General features: G+C 38.8%; 2 protein-coding genes across 5 annotated transcripts in view; one reads left to right on the forward strand and one right to left on the reverse strand.

Annotated features, from left to right (window-relative positions):
* Window positions 1-680: 680 nt before the first annotated feature.
* On the forward strand, window positions 681-17,664 carry LOC125891809 (large neutral amino acids transporter small subunit 1-like). 2 transcript variants are annotated; one of them, XM_049581330.1, is made up of 11 exons: window positions 681-3,597; window positions 4,261-4,788; window positions 4,919-5,044; window positions 7,747-7,852; window positions 7,996-8,040; window positions 8,391-8,514; window positions 8,607-8,710; window positions 10,028-10,124; window positions 10,480-10,629; window positions 13,189-13,363; window positions 13,646-17,664. In XM_049581330.1, the coding sequence occupies exons 1-11, from the start codon at window positions 3,522-3,524 to the stop codon at window positions 13,720-13,722; spliced, it is 1,608 nt and encodes a 535-aa protein (XP_049437287.1). In that variant the 5' UTR covers window positions 681-3,521; the 3' UTR covers window positions 13,723-17,664. The 2 variants fall into 2 exon arrangements, with proteins under 2 accessions (XP_049437287.1, XP_049437288.1); XM_049581331.1 differs by having other exon boundaries at window positions 4,264-4,788.
* Window positions 17,665-21,539: 3,875 nt separating this feature from the next.
* Window positions 21,540-26,332, reverse strand: part of LOC125892227 (thymocyte selection-associated high mobility group box protein TOX-like) — a 102,596-nt gene continuing 97,803 nt past the window's right edge. For 2 of the 3 annotated variants that reach the window (XM_049582075.1, XM_049582073.1), the window contains 2 exons: window positions 26,167-26,306; window positions 21,540-22,456 (listed from right to left, as the gene is read on the reverse strand). In XM_049582075.1, coding sequence (XP_049438032.1) covers window positions 22,414-22,456; window positions 26,167-26,306 — 183 coding nt within the window. In that variant the 3' untranslated portion in view covers window positions 21,540-22,413. The remainder of the gene's footprint in view (window positions 22,457-26,166; window positions 26,307-26,332) is intronic. The other variant, XM_049582074.1, reaches the window with a different exon arrangement.

The following is a 26,332-nucleotide window of genomic DNA, read 5'->3' on the forward strand; positions in this document are numbered from 1 at the left end:
ACTGATCAGTGTATATACATTTATATATACATATACACACACACACACACACATATATGTAATATTGTGGTGTTAATATTGCCATGTTTAAATGTTAAATTAATTTTACTTCTGATCCAATTTCTTTGCCTTTCATTTTCAAATTTAAATCATTACTCACCATTTCTCATTAAAAAAAAAGGAAAAGGAATCTTCAATGGCAGGCTGAGGAGAGGAAGTGACGTTTTCATTGATCTCTTTTAGGCGACCCAGATGGTCTTATCACACTCCTAATCGATGAAGCAGCTGTCCTTTTGCCTTTGAAGACAGACTGTCCTTTGTTTGGAGATTAATATCCTTTATCTGATGTTTTCAAATGGTTTATAATAATTTGTAAGAAATTTCAGCGAGAGACTAATTAGACTAACTTTCAAAGGCGGTATTCATCCCTGTTGTTTTTCTCTGTAACATATTATTTCTCTTAACTGATAATATACTTGACAACAATACGTGTTAATAATTAAGTGATTATGATTGTTGAGTTTGATGTAAAATGATATGCACTTTGCGGTTTTCCTTACTTCCGTGTTATGAACATGATTACAGCTTCAGTAGTATCACAGGTTAAATAGATGTGTTAATGTGGAGATAAAAATAATCCAGTCTGTAGCGTAATGAAGTGCTGGGGCATAGACTGTGCCAGTTAAAACAAACTGTGGTGGCCATTATTTGGCTACTATGACTTTAAGTTTCCCATGATCCCTCGCGGTTTTTCAACGCTTTGTTTCAAGAGTTATAAACTACTCACAAACAACACAGGCGGTCTGTGTAAGAGCAAACTTCCGCTCGCATTTACATCGATATTGTCGCTAAATGCTACACTTCGGCACCATAATCACACCGTTATACCGTGAGTGTGAACGTCTGTTGCCTCTCCTCCTTCTTATACTCGCTTTCGCCATTTTTATATCTGGGCATTCAGAAGGCTTGCACTCTGGGCTACACGCTGAGAACCTGGTTTCTCTCCCTTGCCCAGGGGAAAGTCCCCGGACCCGTGACAGAAAGTGTCCTGGAGGAATCCAGCGTCGGCTCGTGTCTCACCCCTGACAAGCAAAGATGTTCACCTGAACTGAGCTTGATGAATGCAAGTTGACTTTGTCAGAGTTGATAGAAATGCAAGTAGGCAGTTACCAACGCCGGAACATAACGGGGCTCATTCTCTGAATGCACATTTTACACGACACATGAACAGTTACTGCTACACTTAGACAGCAACTATTTTTATTCAGCAGTGCTAATACTACTTGGCTAAGATAAGATAAACTATGCTATGCTAAGCTACGCTAGCTCCTCCGTCGTGAATGGAAGCTGAACACAACGGTTACCAAGCAACGCACGTTTCCGGTGGACTTCAGGACACAGTTAGTGATTGTCTCTCAGAGGGATACACGCTACAAAGCAGGCGCAGTTTACCAGAGCTTGAGATGAGAAATACTTAATACACACATTATCTACCACTTGTGCATTATCTTTATTCTTCTGCAGTAGATGACGCTAAATTATCAGTGCTGGGTAAGCTAGTTTAAAAGCAAAGCTATGCAAGCTGCCAACAACTTCACCCCGGAAGAAAAAGTTGAACTAAGGTTACAGCAAAGCTACCCTAGGGAGAAATCTAGTTTGGTTTACTATAGCTACCCACAGAAAAGGTAGCTCAAATTACTTAGTAAAGAAAATGATCAAATCGACAATGTACATGCAATACAAAATTATAACAAAGTATAACACAAAAAAGTCATGCCAGCAAAAAGATGCTACTCAGTTGAGTTTATTGTAAACATATCCACTTGTTCACAAGTCATGCATGAACAAAACCAGTATAATATCCCAGTATTCATGGGGAAGTAAAGGAATGTCAGCTTTGCTTTTGTATACAATATTCATCAGACACCTGCTTTCCAGAAGTAGCAATACTTAATACTTCTGACTAATTGACTAATATAAGTAAATTTAGCTTTAAGAATTCTGCTTAATAAATGCATTGCCCACAGTGGTGAGGATTAAAGAAAATTGACTTATGGACTAAAACAGATTGTAGTTTCAGTAGTTAATCACAGAAAAATGACAAAAAAATAATTTTACATGAATCACTATGCAAATATGAATGTAGGCCTAGTTGAACTACCAGCAAACTACTGCAAGATGATGTTAAACTACTAGTTTAATTACACACAGTTCTCTTCTCCCCAACACTGCCAGAAAGTGCCAGAAACAAGCTCCCAATTTAAAACCAGACTGAGACATATTTAGGTCGCCATCTAGTGGCTGAAAATGTGACATGCAACTAACTAGGGCTGAGCCAATGCAAGGCATACATTCAGGGAAATTAACCTGACAGTACAGGCTATAATTGTGCAAATGAAAGCTTAAAACCCTTAATAAATAATATCACAACTGCTTTTACCCTTCACACATGAAGCCCTGTGAATGTTTTATCAATGTGAGGGAAACAATAGGCTGCATTCTTTGATATTTAAACAATTAAGCATCTACGATGCTGTGTTAAATAATTAAGACTCCCTATAAGCTGTCATATTTTTAAAATGCCCCAGCAAAATAATTTCTTCAATTGATACACTCTTAAAAGATCAGTTGAAAAGACAAGTGTGTTTCTGTACCTCAGGCACACTCGTGTTTTTATGGAGCAGTATGAGCACACTGGCTTTTAAATGTTGTCTAGGTCTGGCCCTATTTGAACACCTGGCGACAATTTTACATTGTCAAATGAGCCAGCATAGTGGAAATAAAGTGGTGGGAAAAACATCATGTGATGCAGACACATCATGTCCCTCATCATCCTTATTCTGCATTGTGTGCTCTGAGCATGGCCAGTCAGTGCGTCTCCATTTTCTCTGCGGTGTCACCTTTCTGCACGACAGAGGGAGAACAAGGACACTTGTTCTCCCATGTTGACACCACTAGAGGGAGCACCGGCTCTACAGCATCCTCCCTAATACTCCCTGACATGAAAGCACACACAGGCACACATGGACATACTGTATACTACTGGATTAGGCAGCACACAAACAGATTACAGCGTCACATGGCGGCCCCTCCAAATGGTGCCTGCCAGTAACCTACTTCCCCCTCTGAGCTATCCCATCATTCATTTGGAGTGGGTGTATAGGCTCACGCAGCAACAGAAGCAGCAGCATCACAAAGGTTCAGCTCCTCCCTGCTGTATCCTGGAGAGACGTAGGGAGGGAGGGAGAGACAGTGAGAGGATCAGGGTCAGATGAATTCCAGTCTGAGTGACGAAGGCAGTGTGTGCAAATGAGGAGGAGAGTGTGTGTGCATGTGTGTGAGAGCGGACGAATCAGGGAGGGCTAGAGGGAGAGTTGCAGGGGGGGTGGGGGGATTGTGCAAGTGTGAAGGAGACAGGAGAGGAAATCCAGGCAAGAGGAGGAAGGGGACATAAAGGGAGGAAGGAAAAGGGGGGAAAGGAGGAAAAAGACAAGACAAGGGGACCCAGATTAAGAGGGAAGATGGCTGAGCCGCAGCTGAAATCACGGAGCAGCCGGGAGAGCGTTGCCAAGGCGGCGAGCCAGGAGAAGATGGGGGGTAGGTACAGTGCATGCTCACACTCCTGTAGATACCACATGGTGCAGGGTTGCATTATGCCGCCATGCGCTCTGATGCAACATTGCCTGATGCAAAAGTACCTTGATAATGATGAGGCTATAGAGAAGCATCATGATGTTTTGGGTGACAGGTGACCACGGTGACAGGTGAGGAAATGTGTTACACAAAAATAGAGTTTGTGTGCTACACTGGCCCTTTATTGTGTATGTAAACACAATTACCCGATGACGTGTCTGTCTAAATAACAAAGCGAGAGGTGAATTAGAGAAGTAAGGTGTGATTCTTCAGAAACAGGTTTTAAAAACTACCCTGATGAGCCTGTTTAACCTGTTTTTGAACAGTCTGTGCCACACATTTCTCCAAATTGCTGGACCAGAATGCACACTGCTTTCATTCCTTGCTGCTTGACCCATGGAATGACACAGAAAAAAATGTTTGATCTTGTTAGTGTAGTCATATCGGTTGGGTTTTCTGTTAGATGAACCAGTGCCTGAAATATCCCAGCAAAGAAAAACTTAAAAGAACTCTGTGTCACTTTCTTGATTTTGTCTTTTTTGTGATCTCTGTCAACATTAAACCGTCATACCTTAATTGTAAAACTCTCTTGTCTCATCTCCTGGTCTGCTGTCCTCTCTCCTCCAGCAGCTGAGGCAGACCAAGATGGTCTGATAGTAGAGCAGCCGGCATCTCCATCCACCCCCATGGTCTCCGCACCCACTGACACTAGCCCCACTGCTGGCACGCCTGCCAAAGGGGAGAAAATCGAGCTCAAGCGCAGCATCACCCTCTTCAACGGGGTGGGAATGATCATAGGCACCATCATCGGCTCTGGCATTTTCGTCACCCCAACAGGTGTGGTCAAAGAGACCGGCTCAGCTGGGCTCTCCCTGATCGTCTGGTCTGCCTGTGGAGTGATCTCCACCATGGGTGCCCTGTGCTATGCTGAGCTGGGCACGACCATCACCAAGTCGGGGGGAGACTACACTTATATCCTGGAGGTGTACGGCGAACTGGCGGCTTTTCTAAAGCTGTGGGTAGAGATGCTCATCATCCGGCCGTCATCGCAGTATGTGGTGTCGCTGGTGTTCGCTACCTACCTTCTGAAACCTCTCTACCCAAACTGCAGCGTGCCCGACAGCGCCGCCAAGCTCATTGCCTGCTTGTGTCTTAGTGAGTGGATGTTGTTGGCGGGGGTTACCTTACAAAGACTTTGAAGATGAAAAATAATTGATGTTCACTTATTGATGGTGATTTTACCCCTAATTCTACGCTCTTTCTTGTATCTCACCTCCTCCTGTAGCCTCCCTGACATTTGTAAACTGCATCAGTGTGAGAGCAGCCACGAAAGTGCAAGACTTGTTCACGGCCTCCAAATTGTTTGCTCTGGTCATCATCATCCTCTTTGGCTTCATCCAGATTTTCACAGGTGAGTCCCACCTACTCACAGACCGTTTGTCATGATCAGGCTCATTCAGAGATCGTGTAAAACTGTGATGTGTAGCATCTTGTGGCCACAGTTCTACAAAACACAAAGAAACCAAAAGCAGCAATGATAACACAGTATTAAAAAGCCTGGGGCGTCGGTGGCTTGGTGGTAGAGCGGGCGCCCCATGTACAGGGCTGCAGCCGCAGCGGCCCGGGCTCAAGTCCAGCCTGTGGCCCTTTGCTGCATGTCATCCCCCCTCTCTCTTCCCCTCCCACACTTGACTGTCCTGTCCATTGAAGGCAAAAAAATGCCCAAAAAATATCTTAAAAAAAAAACCAAAACAGTATTAAAAAGCCTTATAGCATATTCATATCAATTGCCACCTGGGTTGTCAGTTCAAGCTATTTATTTCCCTATTTGTCATTACCTCCACCAAGAAGTTGGTTTGTTTAACACTTTGCCAGCAGGATTATGGAAAAACTACTGGCCTGCTTTAATGAAACAGAGTGGTAGGGTGTAGCATAGACCAAGGAAGAAGCCATTAAATTTTCAAGGGGATCCAAATCAAGTTGCAGATACACAAATTGGTTTTCACTTTTGTAACATTGCGAGTTAGGGCATTTGGCCCTGGCGAAGGTCTGTACTCTCTGAGATCCTCTCCTAATTTCTAATTATCAGCTTTAACATAAAAATCTTGAGTGGACGACTTAGACATGTTGACACTAAGTAAATTCTCTTGTAAAACTTTATTATTAGATGGTCCAAATACATGGAAAACAAGACGGGCACTCGGACTTCTGCCAAGGCCAAATTCCCTATCTTGCAATGTTAACAAAATTTAACAAAAAAAAAAAAAAAAAAAAAATCAATAATGTCTCTCACCAATGAGTCAGAGCCACTGTAAAATTTAATTGGGTTTTCCATGGCCCTTGTTACACCCTTCCACCAAGTTCCATGGAAATTGGGTCAGTAGATTTTCTGTAAACCTGCTGGCAAACAAACAAAACCGTACTGAAAACATAACTCTCTTGGCGGAGGTGGTTATTTGGCTCGTTGAAAAACTGGTTCTTATTTGATGTGATTGTGTGTGTGTGTGCTGAGGCATGTTATCTCGGCCAAATACAAATATACTTAATGATGTGTAAAACTCTTGTGAATTGCTACCTTTGGCTGACACCTGGATAGATTCTAACAGCTTTCCATCATACTTTGCTCCAAATCCTCTTCAACAGGCAAATAAGTATAAGCTTGTTTTATTATTTACCAACAGACATTGCTTTGTCCACTGTCCAATATAAGCATGTGCTTCCCAGTGTGCAACTGTGTGCAGTGTGTTAAACAATCTTCTATTTGTTTTTAATCACTGCAGTAACAACGGCCCTAAATGTGTAATAAAATAAGTACCAGTAAGTTTACTTCTATGCATTATTGTCTCAGTGTGCGCTGGCACTGCTGAAAATGAGGTTCCTTTCTTTTGTCTCTAATGATCGACAAATTGTTGACTAACACTAATGAGCCCAACCAAGCAGAGTGCCCTCCTTTTCAGTTTGTTAGCACAGTTGCTGAGTCTGAACACAAGGCCTGTCTGTCCTCAGCCATGTGATTGAGTCGGAGCAAGTGCTCAGCCATGTACATGTGTGTGTCTGCGTGGGTGAACCTTGAAGCTGAACACTCGTAATTGGTTTCGTACATGACTCACTGGTACAGTGTGTAGGCTGTATACTGTGTATGTATGTATGTAATATGTGCAATCTGTTACAGAACACGATATGAGTGAATTAGGCAATTAAGGGAAAAAGTGGGGACTTTAGAAACACACAATTAATCTGCCTGCAGCAATCCACTATCCTCACAGTGAATCTTAATATGAGCTGAATCTTCCATACCATTGCCCTAAATATGGAGGCAGTAGCACATGTGATTGCCATGTGCAATGGTAGCTTCAGCTACAAAAGCTTTTGAAAACCAGAAGAGCACAGAAACTGAATCAGCTCCACGCCATTCAAACTAAAACAGCGCGGGAAAATAGTGTGGCCATCATCTGCACCATGCTACATCTGCTGCTGTTCCCCCCACTTTTTTTTTTTTTTTGCAAGGCCACACCCACCGCCATTGTGCACCACACTGCGTTACCATGGCAACTACGCTGTGAAGCTTGCCGGCTGTTGTCACACTGTGGTCTTTCACAGCGCGAGAGAGAGGGACGGAGTGAGAAAATAATGTATGTGTAATAGGCCTCACGGAGAGCCGAGTCATTACCATCTGAAAGCGACAGGTAGAGCAGAGAGCCTCACACAACCAAGACTTCAAGCACACACACGCACGCAGCATACTTGACAGCTGATACACTCTGTCCGTTAGCTGCTGTGGGGTAAATGAGTGGATTGAGGTTTACTTATCACAAGATAGTTCTGCTCATTTTCAAATGTCAGCCGGACAGGAGCTGATTATGTTTCAGTACATCAAAGCAGGTGCTCAAACCTGGAGGCTAAGTGTTCAGACGGAGCCCCAACTGGCGAGTTGCAAAATGTCAAGCCTGTCAAAGGGCAGGCGGCAACAGACTGGCCTTCATGCGCGAAATAAAGAGTGGCAGCAGCCCTCTGTAAGAATCCATTAAATGTCTACACAAGCACACAGTTACTTCATGAACTAAAGCGGTTTGTGGAGAGCAGAATGAACTTCTTATTTCTGTTTGTGTGCAGGTGATGTGCCGTACCTGACGCCAGAGAAGGCATTTGAAGGCAGTAAAATGGGAGTGGACAATATCGTCTTGGCTCTGTACAGTGGTCTCTTTGCTTTTGGAGGCTGGTGAGCTATTTGTGACCTATTTTGATGTTACTGCAGTCCAGAAATAGAAATTGCTGCCAACTGTTTGCCTTTTCATACAATATACAGTAAGTCCAGCCTTTAAACAAACCCTAAAATATTGTTTAACTATTTTTTCTTTTTAGGAATTACCTGAATTATGTGACGGAGGAGATGATCAATCCAGAGAGGTGACTTAAATGTGATGAAGGTTGTTATGAGGATTGTACATGCCACTAGCATGACTACCCTCATCCATGCCTGAGCTTGTTACCATCAGTTGATTGCATGGAGACACAGTACGCAAAGAGACATGATGCATTTAATACTGAGTTGTTTTGCTTCATATTAATCTAACACGACTGACAATTGTGAGAAACTAATCACCTGATATAACACAGTCACATTTGCCAACTGGACTGCATGAATTGGACACAAACTAAATCACTAATGTCATAAACACAGTTGAAACAGTCAGATATTATTAGAACATATGTCGGGTGTTTTTTCCTCTGATAAGCTCTCACCTTTCCCCCAACAGGAACCTGCCCTTGTCCATCATCATATCCATGCCTATAGTGACAGTGGTGTACGTTTTGACCAACCTGGCCTACTTCACCACCATCTCCCCTGAAGTCATGGTCGAGTCGGAGGCCGTTGCCGTGGTGAGCTTCATTCTTCTGTCATAGACTTTACCTCATAGCCGTCAGCTGCATCTTGCTGGTAGGTTTTCTCATATATGCTTTGTGTTTGGCAGAGTTTTGGGGAGTATCATCTGGGTGTGATGTCCTGGCTGATTCCTGTCTTTGTGGGACTGTCCTGCTTTGGAGCCGTCAATGGATCCCTGTTCACCTCAGCACGGTATGTGTTTGCACATAGAGAATAAAACGCTCTAACAGTGAGTTTAGGGTTAAAAATAAGGTTTGGGCGTACTTGTTTATGGGGTGTGATGATGAAAATTAAAAGTTTTTCATAAAACTATGACTGCTTAAACCAGTTTCAAGCATAATATTTATTTGCAGTGATTAAAGTGCAGTCAGATATTTGTCTTTCAGGCTCTCCCCATGCAAAGTAATGCACCAGAATTTGTATATAACCCATGTAAATATGAGCCAGTAATATGCATATTCTGTAACCAATGTAATCATGAAGGCTGCGATCATGTGACAAATGCACTGACAGGAGTCTAGAAGGAAGTAGGAACAAAAGTCCTTGAACAAATACATAACTTTCCCCCCGGAAAGCGATGCTTGTGGTTTGTGATTCTTTTCCTAAACCTGACCTATGTAATTTAACTCCCCTAAACCTGACCTACATGACTCTACTATTTCTTTCTTCTTTTATTTTAGACTTAATTTTTATTAGTTTATACAAAAAGAAAAGAGCAGACAAAAATCAATAACAGACAAATCCAACAACAGCAGGCAGGGACATCATAGGCAAAGATGAAATACCCAGCATTGAGCAAAACAGAAAATAAGAAGAGGCAAGGCTATACTGCAGTGTCACTGACAAGGTGTCCTCCATGTCCATTATTGTCTCTCAAGACCACAAAAGTCCCCATGATCCCTAACCTTGACCCCCTGGAAATCCAGAGCCCCTCCAAGGAGGGAGAAATCATCCAGTCATCCATAAGCCACTATCCATCCCGCATGTCCCCATGCCAAGGGGGACAAAACAAAATTCACCAAACAAAATAGATCACTTCAAAGTAAAATAAGATTTCCATTTTTTCCAAAAAAAAAAAAGCCTAGACCTACATGACTTTACTTTTCTTAACCTGACCTACATGCCTATATTTTCCTTCACCAAACCCAGGTAACTTTACTCTTCTAAACCTGGCCTACGTAACGTTTCTTTCCTAAACCTAACCCAACTTTATGTTAAGTTGGTAAGTTTATGTTAAATAAGTAACTTTACATTAAGAAAGTAACATGATGATGCCCAACCATGATTCTTTTCCTAAACCTGACCTAACTTACAGGGGCGCTAATTTGTTTGATATCATATGCACTGTTGTAAGGACACATTGTTAATGGGGTGTACGCTCATAAATATTGGGAGGCTGTGTAGTTTCATATGTTATGAGGGTAAATCTGACACTATTACTGTTTGGAAATTTCTGTAGGCCAACTGTTTCATTACACAATAGCCCCTACAGAGTGTTCTCTTTTCCAGATTGTTCTATGCTGGAGCCCGAGAGGGTCAACTCCCTGCTGCTCTGGGTTTGGTCCACACAGACCTCTTCACACCGGTGCCATCCCTCATCTTCACAGTAAGACTCTCGCTACTAACAGCAGTGATCTGGCAGTTACTTTAATAATTTATTTTATCAGCTTTAGAAATAATTGGTGTCAAATCAGCCCAACAACCTAGGATGGCATCCAACAAGGTTTTATTAAATACAGGGGCATCAAGTCAGGTATAACTTTTACTGACACTTCATTATTAGACACGGTACCTTCTGTCAGATCCTCAAAAACTAGTTTAGCATTTAGCACATATTCCACAAGAATCAACCTTAAACATAATTCCAAATAACATGAGGAGTACAATATGTGTGTGTGTGTGTGTGTGTGTGTTTATGTATGTGCACTAATACAGTCTTGTTTTCTTTTTCCTTGTGTCAGTGTTTACTGTCCATGATGTACGCCATCTCTCAGGACATCTTCTCTGTCATCAATCTCTTCAGCTTCTTCACCTGGCTGTGTGTTGGCATGGCCATTGCTGGCATGCTCTGGCTGCGCTTTACCAAGCCCGACCTGAAAAGGCCAATCAAGGTAGAGTACCTGTGTCTGAAATGTTGTATTGCAGCTGGTAGACCATGTTGCGCTGGAGATTTGTCTGAGAAATGCCTTTCCTAAAGGCTTTGAGACTCACCTGAGAGGTAAAAGTCACATAACAGCTTTGCACCAACTGAACCTCAGCCAGTTTCTTTGTCTGCCCAAAACATCAACATGTGTCCTGATTTCATAGAGAAATCACTTTTTTTTCTTCTCTGTCTTTTTTTTTTTTTTTAATAATGAAAGCCCCATTGTATCACTGCTCTTGTTATGGGTTGGAAGTGGACCCATACTGTGTTTTCAGGCTCAGAGGGAGTGGTGTTTGCACGCATACATGGCTCTTTGTTTCTGTTTCATCATGGGAATATTACTTTGGTTGACCAGCCTTTCATCTTCCCTTTGAGCCCGAGTGCTCTCAGCCCATTTGTTTTATAAGATGAAACTCTTACAAAGCAATAAATAGCTCAAAATACACTTAAAAGTACAAAGAGTAAAAGTACTTGTAGTGCCAAATGGTCCATTTACAATGTATATCATATAATTGGATTACAATCATTGATGCATTCATTTGTACATCATATTAATGTTTCAGCTGGTAAAAGTGGAGTTAATTTTGATTAATTTATATACTGCTGGGTAGCTTATGAATTTCCCCTGAGGATCAATTAAGTCTCATCATTAAGCATAATGTCACATCATAATACATTTGTTGATTATATTTTGTTATTATCAATCTGATATTTATAGTAACTGTTTAACAAAATTATCAAATAAATGTAGTGGAATAATGTTTTCCCTTTGAATTGTAGTGGAGTAGAAGTATGAAGTAGCAAAAAATGGAAATACTAAGTAAAGTACATGTGCCTCAAAATTGTACTTAAGGACAGTACTTTAATAATTCTGTTTAGTCACTTGCCATCAGTGGTTTCAGCTGGTGATGTGATGATATACACAGATAACCCAATATTTACCCAAACACCCGAAACTTCAACTGCTTATAATGTCATTATCAACATTGGTATCACTATGGAAGCCCTTCTTACCAGTGTGATGATGAAAAAAAATCCTATAAGTCATTATAATGAGAAATTTTCTCAAAGTCATCACTTGGTATAATCATTATTATCATTATTTTAGAGACGTTAAGTCAATATTTGGAGAAAGTTTCACTTTATTTTCAGATACTCTTTTATTAATTGAGATTTTTCCCCCCATTAATTTTAGATACTGAGTCGTTATTTAGAGAAAGTTTCTCATTATTTTGAGATTCTTTTTTCATTATTGCAAGAAACTAAGTCATTATTTCGAGAAAGTATGTCAGTATAATGACTTACAGGATTTCATTTCTTTATCACACTGACAATGCGGGACAACCACCGCTCCGCCTGCTTTATCTTGGTAAGGTGCTGCAACATTAATTAGTCCAAACAAACACTGGCAGAAATGGGCTTCCATTCTAATCACATCCTCAGTTAAAGGGGCAATAAGTGAAATCGTTTCACCGCTAGGTTTGCTGTTGTGCACTGCCTGTAGAGCAAAACAAAGTGTGTCATGAGCCACTCCTCCCTCTACCTCTGCTCTCCAACACCCCCCCCCCCCACCCATTTTTTGGTGAACAATTATTTTTTATAGACATATGCACAACATAATGAACAGAGTAGTGTTTACTTGATTGCCCGACGCTCGTTTCCAACTTGTCACTCACCTGCGCTTCGGTTTAAACACATTTTGACAATCTTAGAGTCATTAAAACATTTAATATCTTCTCCCTGGCAATTGTGTTCGACCGGCATTACAGCTCCTCAAGGTGCAAGCTTACCTTTTTCAGCTCTGTGCACAGCCTCCTTCATCCTACGAGATAAATACAAATAAGATAAATACAAATATAGCTATAGCCTATATAAGATAAAACACAAACCCCCCCCCCCCCTTTGTTACATGTACTTTCAGAATAACTATGGGGTGTGCTCCTTTTAAGTACAACATTGTTATAATGTATGCTGACTACAATATAAATGGTTGATTTCGTTCCCATTTGTGGCTGTCTGTGACAAAGTGTATACAAATTTGCCCCACAATAAGTTGAATAAAAACAATGGATTATCCATCTTACCAAATAATATATTTATGAGAAAGTTAACAAATATCAAACACAACATTTAACTATTTCCTAATATTACAAAACATATAAAATAAAATTGTTATTGGAATTGTTACCCCTTTATTCCATAACTTCACATCTTGTTCCCCTGTACCTATTTATACGTATGTGTATGCGCTGTACAGGTACACCGTTGGTACAAAAAATTACACCCTAACTGCGATGTAATTACACTGTACGTAGCAAGCGGTAATGTTCCAACTATTTAAAGATACATGTATCATTTAGCAATTTATCACTGTATATAACAAAAGGCAACAATTACGTGTGAAAAGACACATTACCTGAATATCACAGTTTTCTAAAAATGCAGTCATCTTGTGAAATATTAGTATTCTATCCGCTCTTTTCGAACTGGAACAAACACCTACATCTGCTGTATTTTCTTCCTGCAGGTGTATCTGTTCATCCCTGTGACTTTTGTTTTGGGCTGCGTCTTCATGATCGTGGTGTCCTTCTGGGCAGCTCCGTTTGAGTGCCTGGTCGGCTGCAGCATTATTCTCACAGGCATCCCGGCGTACCTACTGGGCTACAAGTGGAAGAAACCCCATGTGGTCAAGAAGATGCTGGGTGAGTGAGACATCTCTGTTTTTTTAATACCGCCTTTATCTATTTGTTCAGGGCAAGGCCGGAGAAGCATCCATTACAGTTTGTTGTGAAATTCATGTGAGAATATCTGCTCGAGTGCAGCTGTGGGCACTGATACATTGGGTTTGTTTATGTAGTCAGCGCGAAGGAAAAACCAAACCGGGGTGTTGATGCCATGTTTAATAAAATCTGACAACAGTGGACCTGCAGTGATCTAGCAAAAGAAAGCAGACAGGGCTGATGTGATGAGTTGTTTCTCCTCAGAAATCTTCACCATGTTCTGTCAGAAGATCTTCTTGTCTGTCCCCGAGGAGAAGGATCGGCGTGAGGCGGCTGAATAACTCTGGACTCACACAACAAGATGAAGGACTGTGTCAATATTTTCCGTCTGAACATTCTCGATATGTTTACATTCATTCACTTGTGATTTGGCATTTTGTGATTTGGCTTTAACTAACATGGTAACTGTGGAACAAATTGGTGTTGATGAGGGCGGCCTGGCAATCTTGGTAAAGAAGGGTTTTTGTATGCTCTTGTGGACAAAGGCGTAATTTGTGAACACTACAAAATGTTTCAAATTTGAAAATCGTAGTCGGGTTTTGACATTTTCCACTGCTTTTATTCTTCATTTGACAATTACATTTCCTTTAATAGTAGAACATGCTTTCATGTGAGTAAATGGAAAGTCTTAAAATGTGATTAGGGGAGAACGGGGTTGGTTGTCACATTCATTAGAGCTCGCTCCTTAGAGGGCGTTGTTAAAAATGATTGGTATGCCTACTGAAATTTTCTGAATTGGGGTCAGAGGTCACCTACAGGGTCACTTCGGGAGCAATGCACATGCCATGGAGGTGAGAGGACTTTAGGGTTTATAATAACACAATTATTATGATTAAAAAGTACAAAGGGAGAGGTATAGATGGGTTTTTCTTAGCTAGGATGCAACATATGGTTGTTAGCTTAGTTGCTAGCAAACAACCTCAGTTTGGGAGGCTTGTCACATTCTTACTGGGGTTGGTTGTCACATGTATTGTTCTTTATATTGTTCCATAAGGATGAAACAGGCACTTTTAGAGGTGATTTTTCCTGTTAATGTTCTTTCGTCGCAGGAAATTTGTTAGGTTGTTGCATTTCAATGAAAAAAAATCAATGAATTTCAGCTTTTTAGATTCATAAAATTAAGATTGCGTCCATTTTTTCCTTGTTAAAATAGTATATGGACGACCAAACCAACCATGGTGTATGACAACGAGCCCCACATAGGGGATTGTTGTCAGAAGTGCACAAGACGTATTTGACAGCTGTTTTGAATAGAGTAAGTTTAAAGAGAGTAAGTAAACTCCATTTCTACCTGACACCTTATTCTTCAATTACACATTAAAAGGGACTTCAATAAGAACACAGTCTTAAAGGGATTCAAATGAAACTAAAAAGCATGACAACAAACCCCATTCTCCCCACATTGTTGCAGATACATAATTAATTGTGTGATACCAACACGTTAGAAGCTGCATACGACACCCTCTAGTGGCCTAAAATACACACTTTTTTTTTTTTTTTTTTTTTTTACTTAAAGTGTACAAATGAGTATCTTAGCGAGACGAGATTAACTCTAACAACCAAACTATACATAGATTATTTATAGTTTACAGTTTTATAGAAAATGAAAGCTAATAACTTACAGTTAATGGTGTATGGACTAATCTTAGGTGACCACAGACCTCACATACTGTAAGAAACAATCACTGACAGTGTACAGTGTATAAATACGGTCAGGGTTGGAAGAGGAAATGGTTAACTAGTGTAGCATAACACTCATTACATCATACTCACACGCTACTAATATTTGTGTTGAATATATGTTGTTTTTTTGTATTCAGTTGTAAAATGGATCCACAGCGCTATCTGAAAGCACAAGCTAAAGTGAGATAAAACAGTGTCTGTCATGTTTACTGAAGATGTGTCGCTGTGAAGCAGTTTCTTGTGTCATTTTAATCTCACGTCTAACCATGTCAGAGTCAGCGTTCCATGTGTGATGATATTTAATGAAATGGCAGTGGATACCAGCAGCTGTATCTGAGGCATTATTGTAAGAAGCTGAAGACCTGCATAGATGTCCTTCTGGTTGTATTTAGACAACTCCATCCTAGTGTTAGTGTTTTGTACTGCTTGTATATCTATAATCTGTGCCAGCCATGCCAGTGCTGATATTCCAGCTGTTTTTTGTTTCATTGTCACTATAAGACCAGAATGAATGTTGCTGTTCAGTGACATAAACTTTGCTTTATGATTTTACCTATAAAATCTTTGAAACTGAACATCTGAGTTTTTGTAAGCACTTTCCCAGTCTACTCATGATCACAGAGGAAAAAAGGAGGGTGTGTTGGTCGTAAAAGGTTTCTAGATTTTGCACAGAACAGAGAGACAGTCCCTAAACATCAACCACTGGTTAGTGGATTATCATCCTCTACAGTCCAGTTTTGCAGGACACTGCCGAATCCAGTGGTGCCCCCATAAAGTCTTCATAGGGGTGGCCAGATTGGGCTACTAAACATCTTGAACCATTCCTAATACGAACTCTGACAATGTCTGGACCTGTCTACAGAATCAGGTCCAGACATTGTCCGCAGTTTCCTTTTCACACATGCAGCACACAACAGGAGATTGTCTGTCTGTGTCACAAATGTCCTCACCTCCTACTTGAAATACTCTGTTTGGTTTAGTCAAGGGATGGTGTCTGGGTAGAGTGTGCAGGAGGAAGGACATGCCACGGATTACACGGCGGTCACGTAGCTGGTTTGTAATTTGGTCATAAAAAACAGAACCTCTGGTTGTTCCTGTAAATTGGTAAATTGATTTCGTCTTTAGCCCTTAAGTGCTTGAATATCCGGTTCGACATTTATGCTGCCATCCTCTTCTTTACCTTTGAATGTTTGTTTTCCTCCAGTTTCGCCTGAGCAGCAGGATAGAAATATCATCAATATGCCCACTTACTCGGTGACAGACAATGACCTGCTCTATTCACACATGGGCTCCATCGGACATTACACAGACTTTGTATAAGGAGCTGGCAGAGTAAAATCTGTTTATTATCCTATTCATCCTATTCACATACAGCTTCTGTGGGTGATGTCTAAATAATTTCAGGTTTGCATTGCATGTGTGAAAAGTGGTTTGGGGTGGCACCAAAACCAAAATCCTTAACTGAATTTCAGGAATTCTATTATGCTGTTGTAATATAACGGCTAGTTGAAGAATCTTATACTGATATACCACGGTTTCTGATTTTACAGTTAATGTAACTAATTATCTCATGTGCACAGACTAATACCTGTACGGTTAACATTTTAACTTCCACAAAAATCTTGTTATGTATCTCTACATGCATGAGCTAGGCGATTCATTGTTCTTCAGATAGGCTGGTTGTCCTTTTCCTTAATAGACAAATATACAGCTTTAATTTGAAGGAGTACATTGATTGTAAGGAACAAAACTTTCACTGGGAACAAGTCTAATTGAGTTTAAAAACACTGCGCAGAGGCCTTCAATTATTTTTGTGAGGGGGCCTCCCCTTGGCAGCGCCACTGGCCCAATCAACTGGAAATGCATACACTGAAGTGGCTAAAAAAGCATATTGGTTGGAGATACAAAACAGAAAAATGAGTGAATGGAAATCTGACCAAGGCACCACAACAAACTGGACAATGACCATTAGAATCTTAAAAATAACCACCATGGAAATAAACACACACGCAAAGAGAGGATAGCGCATGTGTAATTAAACCCCAAACCCAACAACCCCCTTAAGAACTGAATGTTTACACCAGATTTTAAGAAAAAAGAATCTGATATGAAAGTTTATAACAAACGTTTGAATATAATGCACCTTTTCCACGCCATGAGTTACACATCTGCAGCAGTCAGATGGCTGCATGCACAACACTAACAGCAGAATGATTGATGAAAGAATTCAGTATGTGCCCTTTTCTTAATTAATCTGATTAAATGAAAACAGAGGGTGTCAAAAACACACACATTAAATCATTTATTGACTATAAAGATAAATGATTTCTGCAGACCCCATCATATATTTCATGTTACGCACAACATATTGTATCTCTGTGTACAAAGTGTTACTGTGTGTATGACTGATAATGCCTTTAATGGTATTTGCCTAATGAAAATGTTATAGAGAAAAAAAAACTCTATTAGCATATTTTTAATCTTGGAAATCGAAAGTACCTATGTGTCAGTTATTGTGACTCTTGTATGTCAGTGACCATGGCGGGTACATGTAACAATAAACATATTTTTGTTCAAAGCTGGCCTCACTGTTTGTGTTCTGTGCAGCACAACAAAAGAAGTGTTCCTGAGAGGGTCGAAATCAGATTCCTCACTGCTGCGTAAATGCAGTGTCCTAATAATGTACTGTCAGTTAACAAAAGGCCAGCCCCAGCCTCTCTGCAGATAACACTTTCTAATAGAACAAGCAATCCCAAAACACAAGATAGCTCCTATCCAAATGAGGATGTTTCACGAGGCACGATTTTCTCAAAATGTCCTCCAACGGCGCTATCATCTCAGCCATCAAGTGTTTGGGTAGTGATCTGTATGAAACGCTCTGTCCTCTCTTGTTTGTCTTGTCTTGTTTGTTGGACGTCAGACAATGGCGCTGCCGGTGCCTGTGCTGTCAGGAGAGTTCATATCCGTCTGAGGAGGAAATGAGAGGGTCTGATGGCTGCTGATGGAACCAGTATCACAGCTGCTGGAGACAATATTAGTGATGGGAGATTGGACAGACAAGGAGGCAATATTGCACAAGTGACGTATAGAGTATTTTGATACCTTGTGCAGAAAGGGAGGGAGGGCATCTCACAGGGACTTGACCAGTTCATTTAATCTGTGAAATAATAAATCAGGTCACACGTTCAGGTAAAGTCGAACCTAATATTCTCAGGAGTGCAGGACTTTTGGTATTTCCATAGAAAGTAAATATAAACGTGACTTAAGTTTGTTATAAGCAGTCCTCAACATGCAACATACTATTTTAAAATATCTTTTACAGACTTAAATAACTACTACACGTATAATATTTCACAGTTTCCTGCAGCTTTTTGCACTCTGATATGATCCCTGAGGCAAAACTATCTATCTGTATGTAGCTGAGGTGAGATTGAGTCAACTTCACAGCAAAACACATCATCATTAATCATTATACATAATTTAGTTGTTGATGTTGAGTCTTTGAGATCTATTTTTCATTAAACAAGAAAAATCCTGCCAGTAGGGTGAAAAGTCAATGGTAGATTTTTGGCTAGGTTCACTACAAAATCTTAATTGAACTACCAGTTTTTTAGTCTTATAGACTAAAGGAGAACATACACCACCTAGATAAAGACTTCCAATATGTTATTTCCATGGCCTAGGAAGGTTGAGTCAATAGTTGTGAACATGAGTCTTGAAGCCAGAAACCAGAGAAGTAAGTCTCAAACTTGTGATGTCAAAGGGTATAAAGTCTGGAGTTGCTCCATAGACGATGAGTGGGAGACTGATTTTGTGGACACACAGAATGCTTGGATTATATTTTTTAGACCTAAATGAGCTTTTTTCTATTGAAGTGTTCTCAGTTCTGAAACAGAAAATGCACCCATATACTCGAACATACTAGAACATTCCCCTGAGTGCTCTCAGTGTAATCAAGAACATCTTTGTCAATTCACTGTCTATGGAGCAGCTCCAGACTTTATTTACTTTGATTTATTTAACCTTTTTTAACCAGGAAGTCCCATTGAGATTGAAAATCCATTTTACAATAGAGACCTGCCCAAGGTAGCAGCCAATCAAAACACATTTAAATGCAACAAATACAACATATAATACAAACTATTCAAACATAGTGGCCTCTCAAGAACAACAAGCACATGTCTCTATCACCATGTTCTCTGTGATGTCCTTAAATTCATCAATGGATAAAAGTGTTTCAAAAAAAAATTGTTCCATGTCCAAGGTGCATCGTAGGAGCATGCATACTTGGTGACATCACAAATTTGAATTCTTGCACTATTTTAGCACTGTTTACTAATATTTTGGGACTGTCTCACACCGTGGGAATAACAGTTCCCCTTAAAAAACACTTCTGTTTCTCTTTATATATCTCTCAAATTGCATTTCTGAAACATGTGCAATGTTTGATGTTGGAAGCAGACACACCACATCCAGCGCTGAGAGTCACCAGCAGATGGAGACAGAGGAACATCAATACGAGATGGTGAAACAGCAGAGCGGTCCAGTCCACCACCTTACTGCTGCCATACAGCTGCAATCAGCGATAATGGTGTTTCTATATCAAACATCCATTTTTAAATCAATGTGCAGCTTTAAATATTCAATTTTTCCTCCTTTGTTGGCATTTAAAGGATATTCTGCCCCCATGTGCTCACAGATGTATCTTCATGAGTGCATTTTTAAAATATATTCTTAAGGGTACTTTTGCTTTATTTATTTAATTCCTGGTAATGCTCACGTTGTTACACACATTCACATCTGGAATGGACCCAGTAAATAAGAGTATATGTAAAGGCCCTTTGATGTCCTTTATCATCATTAAAACATGTCAGAATCACACTTCACCATGTCCAAGGTGTACAGCTGAGGCCGCTGTAATGAACTGATTCTAAGATTAGAGCTGCGAAACACTGTGGTAAGTTTTATGAATCAGCTGTAGGGGGCACTGCGTCATCACCATCATCATCATGGAGAGAGGGAGAGAGAAGGAGAGCGAAAGAAGGGGGAGGGGGAGTGATGATAGATTCCATTTCTATTCTACCTTTAATCCAACTGTGAAATTCATAAGTAAAAGGCAGTCCTATTTTTCTTCTCAGGTAGTTCTCTGAAAGACCGTGTACTGCTGCATCAAGCCTGAGTTTCATCATCACACCTTTACCAGACATCACGACCAGCGGGCAGAGAAATGTTGCTTGATATACTATATTGATCATGTCTGGTTGTATGAGGAGAAAAAAAAACTGTGGAAAGGTTAAAGTTCATTAAAAGGTACGGTGTGCAGCCTAAGCTCCTCACCTAATGAGCCACATGACAGCACATTAACTTTCCTACGACATCAAAGATAATTCTCCTAATTAACCTCAGACGTGTGCAGGCGAATGCAAAGTTACGTGTACTGGCAACTGCTGCCGTCAGGATCCACTCTTCACATCACTAATGAATGTGTCAGGAATCAGTAAATAAAATAAAATGAAGACATGCACATCAGTTTCTCCACTTTAAACATTTTATTACAGACAAAAGAAAACAAAAGAAGTATTTGTGACACAAAATGAATCTAATGCTGGTGCACTGGTTCTGCACCAACAACAATTTCTGAAAAAATATTTATTATTCTAATAATAATGTTGTTTTAATCAATAATAATAATAATAATAATAATAATAATAATAATGCACCCTGATGAAAATAAGCCAAAATGTTACTTCATATCATTCATAAATAGATGTGAAACCTGCAACCAAATTAAATAGAATGACCATATTGTAAAACAAATGATATTCAACAAAAACAAAATGGGTTCTCTCATCACTGGCTTTACAAATCAAAGAAATACATTTGGCAGGTTTATACACAAACTTAAAATATCTACCCCCATGACTGCTCCTCCGAAACGCAAATCCTGCTACAGTGAAAAACAAAATATCTTCGGAATTTTTTTTTTCTTCACAAAAAATGATAAAGATGAGTTCAACACAATTTCTAAAACACCTAATAAAACTAGTCAAAAACTTTAAAACCCACTGTTATGTTTTTTTTTCTTTAGTAACATTTCACATTTAGCAACTTTTTTTTTTTCTTTATTCACCTGTACAAGTGGTGTCAGGACTACGGGTAGGTGGGCGGGGTAACAGGTGGGAGGAGGAGGGGGGGTGGGTGAGATTGTGGCCCTTATTGACCCGAGAGGAGGAGGAGCTAAAAGGAGAGGTATCAACCTTTGACCTCTACAGTTCTGTAACGTCCTGAGGCCGTGTGAAGAGAGCGACACTCTCTATCAGAGCTCCGCCAGTTTGAGGAGGAAATGGAGCGTTTTACAGTCTTTGCATTTCTCTCTCTCACGCGCGTTTGGAGAGAAACAAGACCAGTGAACACAGTTTCAACACAACTTTTAGTGTGTGTATTCCCTCACTGAATCCGCCTGCACGAAAATCACAGAACCAAACAAAAAGGATGTTTAAAACAAAAAAAACAACAAAAAAGAAAGCAAGGGACTGCAGCTAAATACACACATAAGAGGGATCCATTTTGGTGATATTTACAATCACTCTGTGAGAAAGAAAGGAAAAGAAGGGAGTCCTTTACTAGGGGCGAGGATGATTTACAAATGTCTTAAGTGTATGTGACTATCTTCATTATAATTTCGCTTTGCTTTTACTCAGTCGGGGTGTTTCAGTCTGTCCTGAAGTACATCCACCCCTGCTGAGGTGACTATATTCTAGTTTCCTGCATTAGCTTTTCTACCCAAGACCCCTACGCTTTGAGTATGCTTAGAGCATTTCACCTCCCCGATGAGGGCAGTCCATGGCAAACACAGGGTAATGGAGTGAAGAGTAGAGAGAGAGCATCTTTAAAAAATTCAAAACAGAATGAGAAGACATTTTTTTTTTTTTTGGTCTTCATTTCCAGTATGTTGGCATGAGCTTAAAGCTCACTGCCCCCGCAAAAAAAAAAAAAAAAAATCAAGTTCAATGATAAGGGAAAGAAGCCGAGGAAAAAAAAAACAAAAAACAAAAAACAAAAAAACAGCAAGAGAAGTGCCTCAGGCTTCTGGCCGATCTAAGTGCTTGGCAAATAGGTGAAGTTACTGTAGCAGTCTTTGGGATTTTCGAAATCCGTCACAAAAAAAGAAAAAAAAAAAAGAAAAGAAAAACCGAAATAGGTGAAATGGTGTTGAAGCAGATACATCGATGACGTCGTTGTTATGGTGGAAAGCTCCCTGGAGTCTGACATTTGGAGGTCTTTCAACTTCAAGTGAGGTAGAGAGGCTTGTCCCGAGCTCCCATGCCACTGCTGAGGGAAAAAAACAAAACATTAACGCATGTCTGGATACATGACAATACATTTGATGATATTTATCCTACATTTCACCAGGAAATCCCAGTGAGATGATGACATCTATCTCAAGGAAGACCTGGCTAAGAATGTAGCGCCAAAACATTAAAGCTGTCGACAAACAACAGACATCAATCAGTACTAAAAAAAAAATAAAAAAAAAATACAAAAGTCAGAATTTGCAGATCGCTTGGTACTCCAAATGTCAAAATTCAAAGTCTGTTCTCCAGTTATCTTCACTGACACACTGGAAATAATTCAGCACGCTCCAAAACTCGAAAACTACTATGATCTGACACTGAGGGAGAAGGTTTAAGCAAAGACTCAATCTACTTCAAAGAGCATCAAACATGATTTGACCCAGGCATGATCCCATTTGACATACAGATGAATCAGCTCTAAATACGGGAGATACTGACTTCCAGCTCAGCTGCCTCTCGGAATAGCAACACCAAGTTTCAGGTGTGAGACAAAACAACGTTCCTCTTGTACCTGCTTGAATAGCTTGATTCAATAAGGCAATGTGTGCTGAGCGAAACACAGGGAAACTTAATTGGATGTCACACTTTTTCCAAGCTGGGTAATAGCATTGTTCTACTACTGCATTACTCATTTCAATTTCAAGGAGATGCTTTGCTTTAGCAGAGAAATCACAGTTTATGATTAATACTGTCTGAGTCTCTGAGTGTGAAAGTGAAGTGGTTTAGAGCAACTCATTTGGAAAATGAGTAACTGTCAGACAACTGCTTAATATTCTCAACAATCAAATGTCCTGGACTGGATTTACACAGGCAAAGACATTTTTATTCAGGACCATCTTTTCATGGCTAAGGAAGTCCTTCTCTGCCAGTGTGATGAAAAAAGATCCTGTAGGCCATTAAAATGAGAAACCTTCTCGAAATAATGTCTCAGTATTTTAAAATAATGAGTTAGTGTCTCAAAATAATGAGACACTTTCTTAAATAATGAGTTAGTATGTCAAAATAATGAGAAACTTTCTTGAATTAATGAGTTAGTATGTTAAAATGATGAGAGACTTTCTTGAATTAATGAGTTAGTATGTCAAAAATAATGAGACACTTTCTTAAATTAATGAGTTAGTATGTCAAAATAATGAGAGACTTTCTTGAATTAATGAGTTAGTATGTCAAAATAATGAGAAACTGAAATTAATGAGTTAGTATGTCAAAATAATGAGAAACTTTCTTGAATTAATGAGTTAGTATGTTAAAATGATGAGACACTTTCTTAAATTAATGAGTTAGTATGTCAAAATAATGAGAAACTTTCTTGAATTAATGAGTTAGTATGTCAAAATAATGAGAAACTTTCTTGAATTAATGAGTTAGTATGTTAAAATGATGAGAGACTTTCTTGAATTAATGAGTTAATATGTCAAAATAATGAGACACTTTCTTAAATTAATGAGTTAGTATGTCAAAATAATGAGAAACTTTGTTGAATTAATGAGTTAGTATGTTAAAATGATGAGGGACTTTCTTGAATTAATGAGTTAGTATGTTAAAATAATGAGACACTTTCTTAAATTAATGAGTTAGTATGTCAAAATAATGAGAGACTTTCTTGAATTAATGAGTTAGTATCTCAAAATAATGAGAAACTGAAATTAATGAGTTAGTATATCAAAATAATGAGACACTTTCTTAAATTAATGAGTTAGTATGTCAAAATAATGAGAAACTTTCTTGAATTAATGAGTTAGTATGTTAAAATGATGAGAGACTTTCTTGAATTAATGAGTTAGTATGTCAAAAATAATGAGACACTTTCTTAAATTAATGAGTTAGTATGTCAAAATAATGAGAGACTTTCTTAAATTAATGAGTTAGTATGTCAAAATAATGAGAGACTTTCTGGAATTAATGAGTTAGTATCTCAAAATAATGAGAAACTGAAATTAATGAGTTAGTATGTCAAAATAATGAGACACTTTCTTGAATTAATGAGTTAGTATGTCAAAATAATGAGAAACTGAAATTAATGAGTTAGTATCTCAAAATAATGAGACACTTTCTTGAATTAATGAGTTAGTATGTCAAAATAATGAGAAACTGAAATTAATGAGTTAGTATCTCAAAATAATGAGACACTGAAATTAATGAGTTAGTATGTCAAAATAATGAGAAACTTTCTTGAATTAATGAGACACTTTCTTGAATTAATGAGTTAGTATGTCAAAATAATGAGAAACTGAAATTAATGAATTAGTATCTCAAAATAATGAGACACTTTCTTGAATTAATGAGTTAGTATGTCAAAATAATGAGAAACTGAAATTAATGAGTTAGTATGTCAAAATAATGAGACACTTACATTAATGAGTTAGTATCTCAAAATAATGAGAAACTGAAATTAATGAGTTAGTATGTCAAAATAATGAGAAACTTTCTTGAATTAATGAGTTAGTATGTCAAAAATAATGAGAAACTGAAATTAATGAGTTAGTATCTCAAAATAATGAGACACTTTCTTGAATTAATGAGTTAGTATCTCAAAATAATGAGAAACTGAAATTAATGAGTTAGTATGTCAAAATAATGAGAAACTTTCTTGAATTAATGAGTTAGTATGTCAAAAATAATGAGAAACTGAAATTAATGAGTTAGTATCTCAAAATAATGAGATACTTTCTTGAATTAATGAGTTAGTATGTCAAAATAATGGGAAACTGAAATTAATGAGTTAGTATCTCAAAATAATGAGATACTTTCTTGAATTAATGAGTTAGTATGTCAAAATAATGAGAAACTGAAATTAATGAGTTAGTATCTCAAAATAATGAGACACTTTCTTGAATTAATGAGTTAGTATGTCAAAATAATGAGAAACTGAAATTAATGAGTTAGTATGTAAAAATAATGAGAAACTTTCTTGAATTAATGAGTTAGTATCTCAAAATAATGAGAAACTGAAATTAATGAGTTAGTATGTAAAAATAATGAGAAACTGAAATTAATGAGTTAGTATGTCAAAATAATGAGAGACTTTCTTGAATTAATGAGTTAGTATCTCAAAATAATGAGAAACTGAAATTAATGAGTTAGTATGTCAAAATAATGAGACACTTTCTTGAATTAATGAGTTAGTATGTCAAAATAATGAGAAAGATATGTATTATTATATATATATAGATTATATATGTGGGGTTAGATCACCACATGATTCCCGAGCGCGGCACCGCTGCTGCTCACCGCTCCCTCAGGGGATGGGTCAAATGCGGAGAACAAATTTCACACACTCAGGTGTGTGACAATCAGTGGAACTTTACCTTTACCTTTACTTTAGAAACTTTCTTGAATTAATGAGTTCTCAAAATAATGAGAAACTGAAATTAATGAGTTAGCATCTCAAAATAATGAGAAACTTCCTCAAAATGACAGAATCTCAAAATAATGCCTTACTTATCTCAAAATCATGAGAAACTATCAAAATTTTGACTTAGTACCATTTGTTATCATTTAAAATATTGAGTCATTATTTTGATTAAATGTCTCATTATAATGACTTAGAGGGATCTTTTCTTTTACGTCACACTGGTGGAAATGATCTTCCATACAAGGCCAAGTGGAAGCGATTTCCTCTTGTTAACCATCATAACCATCACACAACAATCACCACCACCATCACACAACATGAGGTGAGCTCACCCGCAGTGGTTGGGTCCACAGTCCCTGTTGCAGTACTCGCTGTCCCAGTCAGGGTTCTGGCCGTGCACTGGGTTAGGGGCCCCTGGAGACTGTGAGCCCCCGACACTGTTCTGGTAATCAGCCTGAATATGGGAGAATCCCTGTAGACCGGTGAAGAGGGAAAGAG

This window comes from Epinephelus fuscoguttatus, linkage group LG7 (assembly GCF_011397635.1).
Source record: "Epinephelus fuscoguttatus linkage group LG7, E.fuscoguttatus.final_Chr_v1".
NCBI lineage: Eukaryota > Metazoa > Chordata > Actinopteri > Perciformes > Serranidae > Epinephelus > Epinephelus fuscoguttatus.